A 19902-nucleotide genomic window follows, 5' to 3' on the forward strand; every position below is an offset into this window, starting at 1 on the left:
GAGCCAGAGGAGAGGAAGTGCGTGTGAGGAGCTGGGAGCAAGGAGCTGAGAGTGAAAGGGTGTGCTGGTGGAGGACTAAGGAGTACAAGCATTATCAGACACCAGGAGGAAGGTCCTGTGGTGAGGATAAAGAAGGTGTTTGGAGGAGGCCATGGGGAAGTAGCTCAGGGAGGTGTATCTGTCACACAGCTGTTAAAAGAGGCACTATAGACAGCTGCAATCCACAGGGCCCTGGGCTGGAACCCAGAGTAGAGGGCGGGCCCAGGTTCCCCCCAAACCTCCCAACTCCTGATCAGACACAGGAGAAGTTGACCCAGACTGTGGGGAAGATCACTGAGGTGAGCAAATCTGCCAATAAGCGCAGGACCCACCAATGTAGAGGAGGAACTTTGTCACACTATATTAAAACATATACTATTTGCTTGCACCCAGCTTACCGAGTGATCCAAGATCGTTCTGTACAAGTGATCTGTCCTTTTCATTATTTACCACTCCAATGTTTGTGTTATGTACAAACTTTTATCAGTGATTTTATTTTCTTCCAGGTCATTGATAAAATGCTAAAAAGCATAGGGCCAAGAACCAATCCCTGTGGAACCCTACTAGAAACACACCCACTTGCATTTTGAAAGCTCTCAAGTAGACAGCTCTTAACCCATTTAATGTATGCCATATTAGTTTTATATCTTTCTAGTTTTTTAGCCAAAATGTCATGAGTTACTAACATAAATGTTTTACAGAAGTCTATTACCTTTTTCCTGACACAACTGCAAGAACCTCAGTTGATGGTGGTTTCATAGGGTACCAGAAAAGTCAGTTAATATGTTGTTCTGTTGTATTGAGTCTTAATATGGCTTGAAATCTTAAATTGCCAAAGGTGAGTGAAAGGTGGCAGGATATGATTTTAACCTATATACATGTAATGCAAAGCTGTTGAAAGAAAACACAATGACGGCTAAGGAATGACATAAATTGAGTTTTTTGAACTAAAAGAAGAGTCACTTGGGCTTTCAAGCCTGGTGAATTTGCAGAATTGTAGCCACAGGCAGACGTGTTCTTGAGAGCAAACACGCAGGTATGGACCATCTGGCACTTGTTTTGGTTGCTACCGCTTTTGGATGTTGCTTTTTTGGGCAGCACTTGTCAGTTTGCTTATGCATGGCAGCAAGCTAATGTCTGGTAGGGAGAACTGTACTGCATCTCACTCTTGGCTGAGACTTTCAACACTGTTGTAAACCTACTGGGACTCAGGGATTTATGGTCATACAGTTGGGCCTTCTTTTCTTGGTGCTGAAAGATATTCTGACTAAACAAAATGTTGGGTGGAGAAACAGGCAATAGTACCATCTCCACAGTTGTGTCCTGAGCAATTTCTGAGATGGGAAACTAAAGTTCCTGCTGTTACTCCTGTCAGAGTTAAAGGGTGAACTGCAACTCAGATCCCTCCTGGTCTCTTTGAGTGCACCCCTCTCAGGCCGCTAGCCATTGCCTTTTTTTCGGGTAGAATTACAGGATTCTCCCACACTCAGGCAAGGCTGTGGGTTGCAGTCTCCTGTGATGTATTGTGAGTACCTCAGCAGGCCTGACTTACCTTCCATGCTGGTAGCTTTGTTCCCTCTGGGAGCAGTGGTAGTGGTAACCAGTGACCAAATAGACTTTGCTTAAATACTTTTTCTCAAAGCTGACTAAGGCTCACAGGGCTGAGTCTAAGGGGCTGCTTAATTGCTGTGTAAATGCTCTGTCTGGAGTCTGAGCTCTGGGACCCTCCCTTCTTGCGCAGACCCAGAGCCTGGGCTCCAGCCTAAGCCTAAATATCCACACCGCATTTAAACAGCCCCTTAGCCCTAACCCCACAAGCCTGAGTCAGGTGGCATGGGCAATTGCAATATAGACATACCTATAAAGGTACAACTAAGCAACAAGAAACAAAACAAAACTCCCGCAGCAGCGAGTCACAGAGCCTGTATCAATTGACTTGGTCTCATGCTGATCTGGCGAGGAGGATGGGACTCAAATCCTGGGATCGAGTCTGAGCAGGAGCATCTACACTGCTATTTTTAGCCCAGCAGCATGAGCCTCAGTCAGCTGAGTGGACAATGAGACTTGCTGCTGCAGGAAGTCTTTTGCATTGTAGGCATACCCATAGCATTGATAAAATTATCACATCTTAGTGTTCGACTGTGGAGATGCTATTTAATAATCTGTCACAGCTCCTTCCCTTATGTTTTCCTCACTTTCTCATTTCTTCCCTTGTATTTTTTATTTTTCCTTCTATCTAATGAGAGTCTGACTTAGCCAGCCAGCCAAAACTAATCTTGCAATAGTGCTGTGACCAGAGAGGTAAGCTGAAAGCAATAGCCTGAGTCCAGTAGGTTCTGGAGTGCTTAATAAGGTCTTGTACTAAGTGCTGACACTTTCCAGCAAGCAGCAGAGACAAAAGCTGTATTTACTTTTTTTTGCTGTTCTTTCCCCTGATCCCCAAAATTTTGTATGTGTCTCCTGCTTCTGTTAAGAGGAGATAGGATTAGATTTTTAACAGTGCCTAACAACCTAAAACGGAGTGTTTTATACCATCTGAGTGTTCGTTCATTAAATGTTTTTCTCATTAAAATATTCTGTGGAAATAGAGATAATAGGAGAGCTTTGTTAAGTTTACTTAGTTTTTTAAAGTTGTAGATGTTTTAATTTTTTTCTTTTTTAATTGAATTTTTGTTTGCTAATGTACAAGTGAAACCTGTATCCACTTACTGTTACTTTCTCTATTGCCATAACATAACAGATAAGGTAGCTGGAAAATAACATCCTAAAAAACCTGATCATTGCAATAGTTCTTACTGACTCCAGCTCTCCCCAGGTGAAGGGCTCAGTTTACCTGTCATAGTCAACATAGGCGCAACCTATTAAAGGGGGTTTCTGATATTTAGTCTCCTCTGCTTAAGCAAGCAAACCCTTTGTCTCAGAGATGATTCAATTGAGGCTGGCTCCCGGAGTTCATAAAAACTGCTAATCTTCCACTGCTTCTAGTGGCATCCCCACTTGTAGCTGGCTTCTGCTAAAATATATCTGTTAGATATCTTAAAGCTTTCATTGATTTATAACAATATGTAGGTATTTCTCACTTACTATAGTGATCTTAAGAAACAGGATTGGATTCTAAACAGAACCAAACAATGAGGAACAGGTAGCAAGGTGATCTCCCGTCTCGCTCTGATTTCTCTTCTGATTACTCTGTTTAGTTTTTCCCACTATGAGTGTGTGTGCATGTGCTATGTCAGTACTGAAGGAAACTCTTGAACTGGATTGTTCAGATGCAAGGCCAGTATCACTAAATTCTTTTGATGTCTTGTCTCCAACTGCTGGTGGGAGGACGAAAAAATCAATTGTCTGTACTGGCACCTCACTTCCTACATTCCCTCCATTCCCACCCTCTCAAAATTAAGAGATAACCAATTAGAAGGTAAGTAAATTACCGTTCCAGGAGAAGAATGCCACTAGGGGATTTTTGTCTCAAAAAAACACAGAGCTTTTTATTGAGTTATTGCTGTCAGGGACAGTTTGTTGTAAGCGGAATTCCTCTTTTCCTTTGTCCCAAGACTTCTAAGTAGGTTACTTAATGCAGAGATTTTCAGTGACACATAGCTGGGAGTTAGGAACATTGAATTTTGATGGGAATTGGGCACCAAGCTGTCATTTTCCTTGAAAATCACGCTCATAGTACTTCTATGGTCTAGTCCTTTTCCTTGTGCATCTCAGCAGGTCCCCTGTTTTAGGCTTGAGTACTAACTATTGAAAAGTTTAGAATGCAGCTTGTTAGTTACAAATTGCTGACTAATGGTGCTGAAATCTCTAGTTTTAATATTGTTTTCTTTTCTGACTTTTTTCTAGGATGCTACAGTTATCCCCCACCTCATGGCACTGCTTAGTAGGTCTCGATATACACAAGAATACATATGTCAGATCTTCTCACATTGCTGCAAAGTAAGGAAAGAGAATAAATATTCTCTGTGAGGGTTCTTGTGTTTCTGCCATTTAGAAACTGTATAAGATAATATTGACTTTTATGGCTGGAACAGTAGGACAATAAAGACTGAATCTCTCTCCTTCCCACCCCCATTTGCTGATAGTGTTTCTGGAATTATAGGTAGATACAGCTCTTGGATAAAGCAAAGTATGCAAATAATAAGAACTTTGGGTTTATTGGGAATAGAGTGTATTAACCAAACAATAAAAACAAAAATTGAATGAAACATAAAACTTCATTGTCAGCATTACTATATTTGAGGATTTCAGTTTTTCTTGTTGCTCTGCTTTGAGAATTTATTGAATCAACCTTAGCTCAGATTGCCTCTGTTGGCTCAAAGCAGCCATTTTGTACCCATGATACTTTGTATTTGGAGAGATTATAGACCAGTAAAAAGTGTTCTTGTATTAAAATTGTACTTTTCCTCATTAGTTCATATGCAGTGAGTGTGCATATGTATGTACTCATGGAATTGCAATTTTTTATTTAATTAAACTGAGAACTGAAACTAAAATGACATTAATGATATAATTGAAATCTCAGCTCTTAAAAGAGGCTTTCTTTTAGCAAAAGAATCAGATATCTAGAGGAAAACTGTTACAATACAGAGAATACTAGAGCAAAATATACAATTTCATGTAAAGTTGGTAGTTAACATTGTGAAAGAAAGACACTCCAGTTCCTATTATTTCTGCACATTTATCTTTTATGTGGAATCTTATTCCAATATTACCTTAAATCCTGCTAATCTTACGTTAGTTTGATGAAATCAAGGATTATCCAGTTTAGTCAGTTACTCCAGGGTCACTTATAAGATGAAAACTAGAACCTTTAAAATGTCTCAAATATGTGTTTTTTAACAAGAAAAAAATTCCAATATAAAACTGAGTAAGAAGACATAGTTTAGAAATGCAACACAGCATTCATTGTAAAAAAACACGACAATTGTTAGCACATTATTGTAGAAGTGTTAGCACAGGATTGATTGTATAAAACACAAGCTTGCATATAAATGTAAGTAGTACCTCAGCAGCACTACACAACCAAATCAGGTATATGAAAACTGGATCTCTTGCCCTTGAGTATCCAACTCTACTGTGAAAAGGATGAATTCTGCCTTGTTCTCCCTAACAAAATGAACATCTTGCCCTGTTTTGTAACACTTGCTAACTTTTCTGTATCATAAATATTTAATTAACTAAACGAAACCCCATGCACTAATAATAAAGAAAAAAGTAAAAAAAAGTCTTCTATAGCCAGTATGCTATTTTCACTGAACTGAAAAAATTGGGACATTTAGTTTACCATGAATATTTTGAAAACTTCACGTTTTACAGCAGAAATGTAAAAATCTTGAAAATTTTCACATGAAATTATAGAAACCATGAGCATGTAGGGCACACTGAATACATGAATGTGAACGATTGAAAATACAAATGAGTAATGCTAAATGAAATAGCTGGCAGAAAATAAATCCCAGAATCATAACAAGAAAACACTACTGTTTTAGAATAGGTAAGAGGATCAAATAATATAGAGAGAGATCCAAATTTTTGATGCTTTGAGGTTTTCTGAAGCTGTTTCTTAAATTGGTCAAAAACTCGTTCTTTGTTTTTCTAGATAAATAGAATCTTTCATGGGAAACTTGAAAATACCGTTTTTCTTTTTAGCTGCTTTATTCCATGGGTACAAGATCTAGCGACCAAGACAAATGCTCTACTACTGTGCCTTCAGATATAATACCAGGCGGTTGATATGTCAGAGTCTAACATACTTGCAAGGGTTAAAGAAAACCTGTTTTTCTGTCTTGTACAGATAGGCAAGATATCAAACACCCTTGAAAGTTTCAATATGCCTGTGGCAGTGGATAGTTCTGAGCTTGTTTAATGAAAGCTACTATCTTCCCTTAAACAGATTGTGTGCTGGAGAGAATCTTTCTCATTGATTTCTCTGGGGAAAACACATCACTATGAATACTGGTTTTAGGTAAGCTTCAACATGTATTTTGAAGGGTTATTTGTGCTTCAATGTATTTTTTTTCTTTTGTTTACTTTCTAAGCAGGTGGTCTAGCATTTGTGAAGATAACTGACACCACACTCCCCTTAAGAACCAGTGTTCCTGTGAAGGGTTCCCCACTGCCTCTCTCTTCCTGGGCAGAAGGTCAGCTCAGGTCGCAGGAGGCTTCTTTGATTATCAATTTTTTTTCTCTCTTTGCTGCCTCAAAATTTCACTGACAACAGCAGACATTTTCCTTAGATAGAAAATCCTTACCCAATGTTGTTAGTATGGTTTCATACTTCCTTTTGTTTGTGGCATATCTTTTACTATTTTCACTGAGTTTTGAGCTAGAATAAAAATTGAGTGGCAGTGACTGACAGAATGACGACTCTGGAGAGATTTTGGATGGACGTGAAGGAGAATGCTGGTTCTTGGGGCAGGTGTGGGAGGCCTGTTCTTTACATACAAATCTTGGACACCATCTGCCTATAAAATAAACAAAATCAAGTTATTGAAAACCAAGCTACAATAATGCACAAAGCATTGTAAAATGCATGTTGAAACTTAACTTGAAAGGGCATTCAGGGTTAAGGTTCTCTCTGTCACAGTTAATCTGTTTTCATGGAAGATGGGATAAGTGAAGAAGCTTTATTACGACTTTAATTGTCAAACTGAGCTTTTTATTTTTAAAAGGCCTATTATTTCTGATGCATGATTGTATGGTACCAAAATTTGGAAAATTAGCACTGGAAATATCATTTGAATGTAATTGCTATTACTGTTTAAATAACACTTGATCAGCTATGCAGAATAAATAAAATTCACCCCAGGCAGCAGTATAGCACAAGGCTTATAAACTAGCGAAATCCCTCTTAAGCCTTATTCTAAGGATAGAAGTGGGCCGTAGCTAGTTTGTAGGCCTTGTGCTGAACTTCTGCACAAGAGTCTGTTGCATCCAAGGATATTTTTGAGTCTTTTTCATGTTTGTCATCATAAATTGTTTGTTACATGGTTCTTTTGAACATCATCAGTAATAGGCCATGCTATTTTGTTGAAAATCAACTTTTTATGATGATCTGTAAGTAATGAATGAAAAGTAATCAAGAGCTGTTGTTTCTGTTCCCCAAATGCTACATTCAAGGAAGATTTAAAACTGAAATACCTTGAATCTTTGGAGGACAGGCACAGTATCCTTTAGATAGGTCCTAGAACTCCACCATTGTACTCAAAGAGTAAGAAAAGCAATTACCCCTCATTATTGACTCAGTTTCTGAGATATCTGAAATTAAAAATGAGTTATATAGTTTATAATCAAGTCTTCACATGTCTAGATTTAAAACAACTTTCTGTTTATTGTTGAATAAGTCTGACAGTAGAGTTCTTAAATGTGGGCTATTAATACATAGTCAGATTTTCCAAGATACATATGCATATATTAAGCATACCTGATTTGTTCAAGGAAACACTTTAAGTGCATGTTGAAACTGAATATTTTTTGCATGCATGTCTAGTTGTGCAGCTAACTAGCCATGAGTGCACACAGATAACTCATTTGTGTATTCATGGTGGTATTTAAACATAACAAATTAGATGATTCTCTTTGAAAATCTGGCACATGGGAACTAGATAAGTGAGATATTTATCAGGTTACAAAAACAAGTTAAATCAAAGCAATTCTTGACTTCAATTTCATTCATTTCTCCTCCCGTCTTTTAATATCTTTTCTTCAGCTTCGACACTGGCATAGCTGCGGCTTTAAATCGTCGCCTCAGCCACTTCTGTGTGCCAATGTAAGTGTTTTTCTACAGCAAAAAAGGTATTTTAATAGCATTTTTAATAGGAAGTTGTCAGTGGTAGCAGCTGAAGCATCATAAAGCAGCAGATATGTTGTGTCTAAAAGTAATGTTCATGGTTTTTCTGGAAAGGGATAATTATAAATTAAGTGCTAAAAATATTTTACATAATACCTTTAAAAAAAAATCCCTGTTTTTAAATGACTCCTCAAAAGCTTGAAAATGAAATGTCTCTAACATTGTCAGATGCACAGAGGTGTGTAGAATTGTTCTTGTATGCCAAGTTGGTTTAAGTATGAAACAGAACACTGAAATTTTCATTCTGGCAGGAAGACCATTATCATTTAGGCTGCAAATCAATCAAGAAAATTAGGCAGTGTTTTGCAGGTCAAATTTGATGTTGCCCACCTTTGTCTCTTTAAACCAATGAGATGGCTACAGAAGCTGTGCACAGAGCAGACATCACACCAATGTGAAAGCTCCAGAGCAGAAACTGGGGATATGTATTTTATTCTAGTGCAGGGGTTGGCAATCTTTCAGGAGTGATGTGCCGAGTCTTCATTTATTCACTCTAATTTAAGGTTTCACGTGCCAGTCAGACATTTTAATGTTTTTAGAAGGTTTCTTTCTATAAGTCTATAATATATAACGAAACTGCTGTTGTATGTAAAGTAAATAAGGTTTTTAAAATGTGTAAGAAGCTTCATTTAAAATTAAATTACAATGTAGAGCCTGTTGGACCGGTGGCCAGGACCTAGGCAGTGTGAGTGCCACTGAAAATCAGCTTGCATTCCACCTGCGGCATGTTTGCCATAGGTTGCCTACCCATGTTCTAGTGTGTAGGGAACTTAACTTTATTGGTAGGAATTATGTAGTTTGTGGTGACACATGCTGTCATGGCTGCTGACACTATTTAGAAATTTAACTCTGTGGGCCAAAACCTGACTCTTACACATTTGTAAAGGCAGTACAGTACTAGTCCCTTTACTCTCTCATAGAGGGATTGTACACCAACCTGGCCAATGTAGATGATGATCATATTGGTGTGCAAGGGGCCATAGAGTTGTTCCACAGCAATGGATACATGTAGCTATTAAAAGGGGCAGGGAGCCTGTGTGATTACTGGGGGTCCTGCCCTTTTCTTCCCATGCAAAAGCTAAGCAGACACCACTATAGCCTTGAGGGCATAGCAGCTCCTGTCAAGCAGCCATGGGGTATAGGGTAAACCAGGAATAGGGAACAAAAGGATCCCCTAAAATGGGAGCAGGGAGGAGTCTTTCAGGGTTGTGCCTTGTTCCTCCAGACATCCTCAGTCTCGATGAAGCCCATCATCCCCGTCTGACATCTCTGTTTTGAAGTTGCCAGCCAGTTCTGCAGGTTGGGGTGGTCCTGCCCTCAAAGGTGGGTTGTCATGGGAAGAGGCAGTGGGAGTAGAGTCGTGCACTCAACTTCCAGAGGAGGAAGGGCTCACTGATCACCTAGGATTCACTGAGATTGCTGAGGGTGGGAGGTCCCCTGAGGGTTCCATTTCTCCTCTGCTTCCATAGAGCCTGGCCAGACCACAGAGATCTTGAGGCTTTTGTGCTGTAGAGGAGACATGGGGTCAGTATTTGGACTTAGTTTATTTCAAACTGAACTTTTGCAAACTGAAAAATGTTTAACACCTCCAGACACTTATTTTTACTAGCTCTTTAAGTTCTTGAGGTTGATGAGCTGTCTTTACAGTTGATATATTTGAAATAGTATTATAAAAAGTTTTTAAATCTAGATTTCATGTGTAGGAGTTACTAGTGTAGGAGTGAGACACTACTCTCTCCACACTGTCAGTTGATGCACATTCTGATATATGGAAACAACTTTGGAATTGGTTACTTGCTATCTTTTCTGGGGTTGTTATTGCTGAAAATGCATGGGATTAATAACGGGAGAAGTGTTGCAGATGATTGAGAATCTTATACAATATTGCAAAGATTGAAACAGTATTTTGCCAATAGCCCTACATCAGCTATGAAAAATAAAATCCCTTTTGTCAGTTATTGTAGAACTCATCCTTCATCTATTAAATTGAAATATCTTCGCTCACTCTACTCCTAATCTCTCTAGTTTTGCTATTTCCTTCCAAGAATGAGAATGAAAATGACTATCAATAAATAGATCAAGCTCAATAGATGTAACAGAATGTTAGCTTCAGACGGTAAAGAAACTAGCACATTTCCAATGTACAAAGCAAAGAATGGCAGGAAAACCTGCATTTTAGTACTTACTGAAGTTACACTTAACAGGAAGCCTCTTCCATGTTTGTTTTTTAAAAGAATGAATACTCCCCCTCCCTTTTTTCCTTTATAGGGTCCAGATCATCAGACAATCTTGTTTAACCATGGAGCAGTTCAGAATATTGCTCACCTATTAAGTTCCACGTCCTACAAAGTAAGGCATTAAAACTGCTTGAGATTTTGATTTCACATCAGTTATAAAAGCAATCTGTATTAATGTAATTATAGAAGTTATATGTATGCACATATACATGCACACACATATAAAAGAATGCAATGCACATTTCTTGGGTGCCCATCATCGTTGTGTTTGTGTGGTATATAGAAATATACAGAAACCTGCAACAACATATCTGGATGCACTATAAAGTTAAAATACCAGTAATTGAAATAGAACTTGACCTAGAGGCAAGCAGCTGTTCAGCCAAACAAAAGAAAATGAGCAAATGAAGACTTGTTAAAAAAAAGAGCTAGTCGAAAGGGGAGCTTAGATGAGCTGACCTGGATAGAAATAAGTCAGGTATGTTTTGAAAACCTGATTATATAGTTGAAAGAGCCTGTGAGTGGTTTTTATTCCACTGAATCCTTTGGAGTCTGGGATCTACCATATGCTTTTGTTTCTGAAATCCATCCTGGATGGGTCAAGTACCAAAGAAGAATGCCGACTTGATTTCACAGTGTTGTCATGAAGTGATATTTCTGGGATAACATCACACTGTGTGAATTTGGATTTGGTGGCAGTGGTAGAATTCCTACCTCTAATAACTATTTGCTGGCAGTCTTTAACTAAATTTTCAAAGCCTGATTCAAGGAGGGAGGCTGAGCAAAATTCCACAGTTTTACTCAGAACTGCATGTCTGAGTGCACACACAGATGCATACGTGTTCTGTGTGAAGCTTTGAGAATTTGGTCCCTCAGGGCTAACACATAAGTAAATACATAGTTTAAACTATGTCTGTTGGTATATGCTTGTGGAAAACATGACTGTGGATTAAAGTCAGTGCAGTGACTTTGCGGAGGCTAAGCAAATATGAAAGGTTTTTAGAGAAGGAGCATATTACACTAATAATTAAGTTGGAATAGTATCACCCTATATAAACTTTCAAAATGAAATCTTTGAAAGTAAATAGTTGCCTCACTGATTTTTTCAGTTACTACATTTAAAAATATCTAAGGCTATATTGTTATCTTTTGGGGTGGGACTCTATCTTTTTGTTCACGGATCCATAGATATAAAGGCCAGAAAAGATCTTAATAATCATCCAGTTTGATCTCCTATATAACGGGCCATACAGTTTCACCCAGTTACCTCCTGCATCTATCACAATAATTTGTGGCTGATCTAGCCTTTTAGATAGAGATCCAGTCTTGATTTAAAGATTCCTAGTAATGTAGAATTTGCCACATCTCTTGGTAATCTGTTCCAATGATTAGTTACCTGAGTGTTTAAAAATTAGCTTCTTATTTCCAGTCTGAACTATGATGACTTCAGTTTCCAGCCACTGGATCTTTTTATACCTTTATTTTAGCAATCAGAGACCTCTATCAAGTATCTTCTTCCTGTGTAGGCAATTATGGACCATAGTCAAGTAGCTTCTTAATCTTCAATAAGCTAAGTAGTTGAGCTACTTTCATTTTTTTTTGTAAGGCATGCTTTCCAGACCATAAATCATTCTTTAGTTTTATTCTGAGCCCTTCAAAATTTTTCAACATCCTTTTTGAAGTGTGCACGTTAGAACTGGACAAAGTATTCCAGTGGTGGTCTCACCAGTACTGTATACTCAAGATAATATCACCTCCCTCTACGTATTCAATATTCTCCCCTATTTGTACATACCAGAATCACATCAGCCCTTTTGCCCATAGCACTGAGAAGCTCACATTCAGTTGGTAGTCAGCAATAACCCCTGAGTCCTTTTCGTTATCACTGAAGCCTCCATCCTGTTGTAATAGTAATGGGGGAGTCAATCATTAGAAATATAAATAACAGGGTTTGTGATGACTGAAAAAATTGCATGGTGAATTGCCTGCTGGGGCAAAGGTTGCAGTTGTCTCGAGACATCTAGACAGGCTTATGTATAGTGCTGGGGAGGAACCAGTGATTGTAGTATATATAGGTACCAATGACAGAGAAAGTGGGAGAGAGGTCCTGGAGGCCAAATTTAGGCTGCTAGGTAAGAGATTGAAATCCAGGATTTCCATGATAGCATTCTCTGAAATGCTTCCAGTTCTACACACAGGGCCAGTTAGATGGGCAGAACTTGCAGAGTCTAAATGCATGGATGAGATAATGGTGTAGGGAGCAGGGGTTTAGATTTATTAGGCACTGGGGAACCGTTTGGAAAAGGAGGAGCCTATAGAGCAGGGGTCTCAAACTCAATTTACCTTAGGGCGAGTGCCAGTCCTCAAATCCTCACAGTGGGCCAGTAATGTCACTGAAGATGGTGTTCACGCCACCTTTCCAGCCCATTTCCCACCCTTTTCCCTCACTCCCTTGGCCTCATGCTGCCCCAGCTAACTCTGCCTGGCAACTAATGATGCTGCCTCCATGTGTGACTGTTCCCAGCAACTAGTGATGGTATCTCGGTCCCTTTCCCCCAGCCAATGGGAGCTGTGGGAGGCGGTGCCAACAGCATGGCTGCATGGGTCTCTCCTCCGTGGCTCCGCCAGTAACAGCAGGGATAGAGAACCGCTTGCGGGGAGCCGAGCTGCCCGAGGTGAATGACATGTTACCGAGTGTAACACCTGGAAGGGTCCCAGGAGCAGCAGAATGGTGCAATGTTGGAGGGAGGGGCATATGAATCTCTCCTAGTCGGTCCCCTCCCTTTCCCTCCTTTGGCTGGCAGCCATGAGGGCCAGATGAAAGAACTTTTTAAAAAGTTTCTACGGGCCGCAGTAGGGAGGTTCTCAGGCTGCAGATGGCCTGTGGGCTGGAACTTTGAAATTGTGCTACATAGGAAGGATGGACTCTTCCTAAACCAAAACATGAGCAGATTGCTGGCATGTAAATTTAAAAGTTTATAAAGAAGTTTTTAAACTTAGGGTTGGAGGAAGGCCAACAGTTGTGAAGGAGCACATGGTTCAGACAGAGACATTCCGTAGGGGAGAAACAGTCAAGTGAAACAGTGCCATTCATTTACATCACATAATGGCAGGCAGCTGAAAAAGTGACAAATTTTATAAGTGCTTGTATCCAAATGCTAGAAGTCTATATACTAAGATTGATGAATTTGAGTGCCTTATATTAAATGAGGATATTGATAGAATAGGCATCACAGAAACTTGGTGGAATGATAGTCAATAGGACATAATAATACCAGGGTAGACTATATATAGGAATAACAGAATAGGTCATGCTGGTGGAGGAGTTGAAACTATATATGTGAAAGAAAGCAGAGAATCAAATATAGTAAACATCATAAATGAACCAAACAGTACAATAGAATCTCTCTCGATAGAAATTCCATGCTTGAATAATAAGATTATAGCACTAGGGACATACTACCGACCACCTGACCAGGATAGTGAGGATGACTGTGAAATGCTCAGGGAGATTAGAAAGGCTATAAAACACTCAGTAATAGTGGGGGATTTCAGCTATCCCCATATTGACTGGATGGAATGCAGAGATCAAGTTTCTTGATATCTTAAATGACTGCTTCTTGGAGCAACTAGTCCTGGAATCCACAAGGGAGAGGTAATTCTTGATTTAGTCGTAAGTGGAGTACAGGATCTGGTCCAAGAGGTGACTATAGATGAACTACTTGGTAATAGTGACCATAATATAATTAAATTTAACATCCCTGTGGGCTGTAGAACACCAAAGAAGCCCAGCACAGTAGCATTTAATTTCAGAAAGGGGAATTACACAAAAATGAGGAAGCTAGTTAAACAGAAAATAAATGGTACAGTCCCCAAAGTGAAATATCCATAAGCTGCATAGAAACTTTTAAAAAACACCATAATAAAGATTCGCATTAATCATATACAAATTGATTGTGACTGAGCAAGAAAATGGAAGATGAAATTCAGTGTTGATAAATACAAAGTTTAAATTAGCTGTTGCCACTCAGAGATCTTGGATTAATTGTGGATAGTTCTCTGAAAACATCCACTCAATATGCAGCGCCAGTGAAAAATGCTAACCAGACTTTAGGAACCATTAGGAAAGGGATAGATAAGACAGAAAATATCATAATGCCTCTATGTAAGTCCATGGTATGCCTGACATTGGCCTTGGCCATCTCCATGCAAAGGGTATCCTGGCTGTTCCTCTCGAGTCTGTCAGTGGAGGCTCAGCAATTGATGCAGGACCTCCCTTTCGACAGCCAGACCCTGTTCGCAGAGCAGATGGACAGTAAACTGCATGGCCTTAAGGACTCCTATACTACCCTGAAAACTCTGGGGCTGTATGTTCCAGGTCCAACTCACAAGTGGTTCAAACCTCAGCAATCTCAGGGCCAAGGGAGTCAACCCCACCAGGAGCCGCCCCCCCAAGAAGAGTAGGAGGTATAAGCACACCTGAGCCACCAACCTCCTCCTTCTGCCTGGTTGGGCTTGACCCACAATAAACAGGGCAAGTGAGCATTTTGAGGGTGCGCTCAAGGGCAACCTACAGGCTTTACCCAGATCCGTCTGTCCCGCTGTTCTTCAACCGCCTTTCTTTTTTCCTCCCCACATGGACTTCTATAACTTCAGACTAATGGGCCCTCAATGCTGTGGTGGAGGAGTATGCCCTACAGTTTACTTCTAGCCCCCTCTCCCTGTCCCTCTTCATAATGGGCATGAGCAAGCACTCGAAGAAGAACAGACAGTTGCCTTGTCCATAACTGATGTTCTTCGAGATGTCTTGCTCATGTCCATTCCACAACCCGCCCTCCTTCCCCACTGTTGGAGTTCCCAGCAAGAAGGAACTGAGGGGGGGTGCCATTGGCACCCCTTATACCATGTCATGCGGGTGTCAATCCAGAGGATGCCAGAGCCGGTCCCCTACGGATACCGCTAAGGGAAAGAACGTCAAGCACTGGTGCATGTGGCGAGTGCACACACCAATTACGGAATGGACATGAGCAACACATCTTGAAGAACATCAGTTACAGAAAAGCTTACTGTTTTTATCTAGACCATCCCTGACAGGTGTTTATCTAACCTGCTCTTTAAAACCTCCAATGACAGAGATTCCATAACCTACCTAGGGAATTTATTCCAATGCTTAACCACCCTGACAGTTAGACATTAGGAAAAACTTTCTAACCTAAACCTCCCTGGCTGCAATTTAAGCCCATTGCTTCTTGTCCTATCCTCAGAAGTTAATCAGAACAATTTTTCTTTCTCCTCCTTGTAACAGTGTTTTATGTACTTGAAAACTGTTATGTTCCCCATAAGACTTCTCTTTTCTAGAGTAAACAAATCCAATTTTTTCACTCTTCCCTCATAGGTCATGTTTTCTAGACATTTAATTATTTTTGTTACTCTTTGGATTTTCTCCACATCTCTCCTGAAATGTGGTACCCAGAACTGGACACAATACTCCAACCAAGGCCTTATCAGCACGGAGTAGAGCAGAAGAATTACTTGTGTTTTCTTACAACACTCCTGCTAATACATTCCAGAATTATAGTGGGGTTTTTTTTTGTTTTTTTTATTTGCGACTGCATGACTAGTCAAGGCCATGTGACTTCTCTGGAAGTTCAAGTTTAGAGCTTTTTTTGTGGTGGAACATTTTATACCCCTTGTATGTTTTGCATGCTCTTCAAGACTTCCAAGGGCCTCCATTCAGTACACTACGGACCAGTCTCCTGGGATCCTGTCACTTTGATTAACTGATAGACGCACTAGCTATGATCATATAGCCATCAGGAGGGCAGGATTAAGCTTTTGTGGGCCTGGCACCAAACATATTTGTGGACCCCCACTGAGGCAATGGAGTATGGCGTGGGGAGCTCAGTCGCCAGACAGAGGGGCCAGCCAGGGGGATGGCGTGGCAGGGGTGGCCCCATTCAGTGCAAGGGCACTATTTACAAACCGCCAGTTGACAGATGCACAGTGGCCCTATGATGCCAGCATACCCCTTCCCCTTGGGGGGGTAGCCCATGCCATGCCACAGAGCTCCCCACCCAACACCCCCTCTGACCCCCTATGATCAGAGGCCCCCCAGACTCACTATGCCCAGTGCCCCACCAGAAGTGTACAGCACCCTGCACAACACCACCCTTGCCCACAGCCCCAGCACAATTGCCCAGCACCCCCAACAGAACCGCTACTCTCTAGTGCCCCAACACATATCTTCCTCTCCCCTTCACAGCCCAGCATACCACCACCACCACCCCAGAGACCCACTCCCCCATGCCCTGCCTCCCGGCTGCACTCACCAGCCCTGCTGGGAGGTGAGTGTGTCTGCTGGGCTGAGCTGGCAGTGCAGGGTCCCAAGATTTGCTCTGTCCCTTCAAAAGTGGTGTGATAAGCCAGACCAAAGCCTGCCTCGGTCGGACTCCCCAAGATGCACTTGCTGTAAGGGCCCAGCCAAGCCCCTCACATTGTCCGCCCCTCCCACCCCAGATAACACTGACCAGACTTCTGCACCAGTCCCTGGTGGCTCAGCTCCGAGGAGACAGGCGGGACCCCACAGGCCTGGAGCCAGAGGTGCACTGTGGTCCTGCCAGGGGATGTAAAGGAAGTCTCGGCCAACCAGCAGGCAGGCCGAGGAGCAAGTGGTGGGTCGGGGGAGGAGCAGGGTCTTGAAGCACAGTGCAAGTGGAGTAGGCTGGGGCCCCTTCTGAGCATGGGCTCGGCTCCATGGAGCCACTGGCGCTATTGTAAACCTGGCACTGGCCATCAGGCACTGTTTCCAAGAGCAATGTTGTTTTCCAGGTGCTGAACCTGCTTGCAGCTCTGAGTCCCATGAATGTGTCAATACCATTGATGTTTGTGCCTTTAACAGTGGTGGTCATGATGCATTTGATGCTGGTGAATGCACCAATGAAGTCGGCATTCTTTGTGCCAGTCCTCCCAACTCAGTCTCAGGCTCCTTGTGTGTCAAGGCATTCCTCTCGCATCTTTTCCCAAAGCTATGGTTTTGGCTGCATTTTTAAGAGAACTGTGAGGACGTCTTGCCAGATTCTCCTCTTGGCTGACAGACATAAAGGAAGATTCTTCTTCGAGTGATTGCTCACATCCATTCCAGTTAGGTGTGCGCGCCGTGCGTGCACGTTCGTCGGAAACTTTTTACCCTAGCAACTCCAGTGGGCCGGCAGGTCGCCCCCTGGAGTGGCGCCGCCATGGCGCCCAATATATATCCCTGCCGGCCCGCCCGCTCCTCAGTTCCTTCTTACCGCCGTGTCGGTCGTTGGAACTGTGGAGCGCGGCATAGCTGTCCTCCACGTCCCTAGCTCTCCTAGTTTCTATCGCTTGTTTATCGCTTATCTCTAGTTCTATATAGTTGTTAATTAGTATTGTTAAGTAGATAGTTTAGTAAATAGCTGTTAAGTAGTTTCTTGCCGGGGGCTTAGCCCTTCCCGGCACCGGGCGCCAGGCTCATGCCTGTTTCGCCAGGATTCAAGCAGTGTGCGGCCTGCAAGAAGCCCATGCCTACCAGCGATCCCCACGAAGCGTGCCTGAAGTGCCTCGGGGAATCGCACAGATCTGACAAGTGCCGCATCTGTAAGGCTTTTAAGCCGAGGACAAAAAAGGAGAGGGATCAGAGGCTCCGAACTCTCCTAATGGAGGCGGCACTTGACCCGTCGACTTCGCAGACCGTGGTTTCGGCACCGGCACCGGATCGCTCCGGCACCGAGAAGACTCCTCGGCACCGACCTTCTCCGGCACCGGAATCAGAGCCTAGGCCGTCGAAGTCTAATACTCCGGCCAGGCAGACCCGGCTTGAACGCCCGGCCTCGACATCGGCCGCGGCGCCGCCGGCACCGTCAGCACCGTTGACTCCGGGCCCGGCGGGTCCGTTGAGTCCGGTGCCGCCGAGCTCCCCCATGAGATCTGGGGTTGAGATAATGGTCCCATCCACACCGGAGACCTTCGCCTCGGCTCGGGACCTTATTGCCCTGACGGAGCCTACTCGGCTGCCACCCCCGGTTCCTCCGGTGCGGGTCACGTCCAGAGGCAAGCCCATGATGTCGGCACCACCCACAGACAGTCGTTCGCCATCCAGGCCCCGACGTCTTGGGCGCTCCAGATCCCGACGCCGCTCGCAGTCCCGGCACCGCTCCCCTCAGAGGTACCGGTCGCACTCGCGGCACCGGTCGGCATCGAGACGGTCGCGGTCAGGCTCCAGTCGACACCGGCACCGCGACTCGAGGAGCAGGTCCCGACGCTACTCGCCGCACCGGTCGACCTCCCGGCACCGAGCTGGTGGCAGGTCCCGGTCCCGGTCCCGATCTCGCTCGACCTCCCGGCACCGAGCTGGTGGCAGGTCCCGGTCGACCTCCCGGCACCGAGCTGGTGGCAGGTCCCGGTCGATCTCCCGGCACCGAGCTGGTAGTAGGTCCCGGCACCAAAGCGGCGCCCGGTACCGAAGCGGCGCCCGGCACCGTGACAGATCCCGGTCCCGGTCCCGATCCCGGCACCGTTATGACTCCCGGCACCGGTCCCCGGCACCGAGACGATCCTCCGTGCCGGCCCGCGCAGACCCGTACCATCCAGGGTCGGCCCCGCCGTGGCCCTCGAGGCAGCCGTCCGTGTCCTCCCAGACGGACAGCGGCTATGCGCTGGGCACCGACCAGCAGGCGGCGCTGTTTGCTGATCCGCCGCTGCAGGACCAAGGCCCCCCACAGTGGGGATTCTGGACACCCTGGGCGTACCATCAGGCCCAGGGCCCCCAGCAGCTCCCTGCTAGGCCGGCGACTGCGGAGCGTAGGGCCCCTGAAGCCTCTTTGTCTCGCCCCCCTCCCTCCCCGGAAGGGGACGAAGGGTCCAAACAGCAGGACTCCGCTGCGGCTCCGGAGACAGAGGCGAGGGCTGAGGAAGACCCTCAGTTGGACACTATTGTGCCTGGGGTCTCATCATCCTCCTCCCCGGATGAGGCGGTGGCGGGTACCTCCTCCAACAGTCCCCCCCCGCTGGATCTCAGGGCGCACCAGGACCTCCTCAGGCGATTGGCTCAAAACCTGAGTCTGCAGGCAGAGGAGGTCTCGGAGATAGAGGACCCAATCGTCACCATCCTCTCTTCCGATGCTCCCACTAGGGTCGCCCTGCCGTTTATACGGACCATTCAGGCCAATGCCAATACTATCTGGCAGTCCCCGGCCTCCATCCCTCCGACAGCGAAAGGAGTCGAGAGGAAGTACATGGCCCCTTCTAAGGGGTACGAATATTTACATGTTCACCCGACTCCCGGTTCACTGGTAGTGCAATCGGTGAACGATAGGGAGCGTCACGGCCAGGAGGCTCCGGCCCCTAAATCCAGAGAAGCCAGGCGGATGGACCTCCTTGGCCGTAAGGTGTATTCGGCTGGGGCGCTGCAGCTCAGGGTCTCTAACCAACAGGCCCTGCTGAGCAGATACGCCTTTAACTCCTGGGTGGCAGTGGACAAATTTAAGGAGCTGCTGCCACAGGATGCTCGCCAAGAGTTTGCGGCCATCCTGGACGAAGGCAAGAAGGTCGCGCGCACGGCCTTACAAGCCTCCTTGGACGCTGCGGACTCGGCTGCCCGTACCCTCGCGTCAGGAGTTACGATGCGTCGCATCTCCTGGCTGCAGGTTTCCGGCCTTCCGCCAGAGCTCCAGCACACGATACAGGACCTTCCTTTCGAAGGCCAGGGCCTGTTTTCCGATAAGACAGACCCCAGACTTAAGAGTTTAAAGGACA

At 44.1% G+C, this 19902-nt stretch overlaps 1 protein-coding gene across 6 annotated transcripts in view; it reads left to right on the forward strand.

Annotated features, from left to right (window-relative positions):
* Window positions 1-19902, forward strand: part of ARMC8 (armadillo repeat containing 8) — a 199406-nt gene that overhangs the window by 79278 nt on the left and 100226 nt on the right. For 4 of the 6 annotated variants that reach the window (XM_030576125.1, XM_030576122.1, XM_030576120.1 and 1 more), the window contains 3 exons: window positions 3886-3978; window positions 7751-7810; window positions 10160-10240. In XM_030576125.1, coding sequence (XP_030431985.1) covers window positions 3886-3978; window positions 7751-7810; window positions 10160-10240 — 234 coding nt within the window. The remainder of the gene's footprint in view (window positions 1-3885; window positions 3979-7750; window positions 7811-10159; window positions 10241-19902) is intronic. The other 2 variants (XM_030576123.1, XM_030576121.1) reach the window with 2 other exon arrangements.

The sequence above is a fragment of the Gopherus evgoodei genome, chromosome 9 (assembly GCF_007399415.2).
Source record: "Gopherus evgoodei ecotype Sinaloan lineage chromosome 9, rGopEvg1_v1.p, whole genome shotgun sequence".
In the NCBI taxonomy this organism is placed as follows: Eukaryota; Metazoa; Chordata; order Testudines; family Testudinidae; genus Gopherus; species Gopherus evgoodei.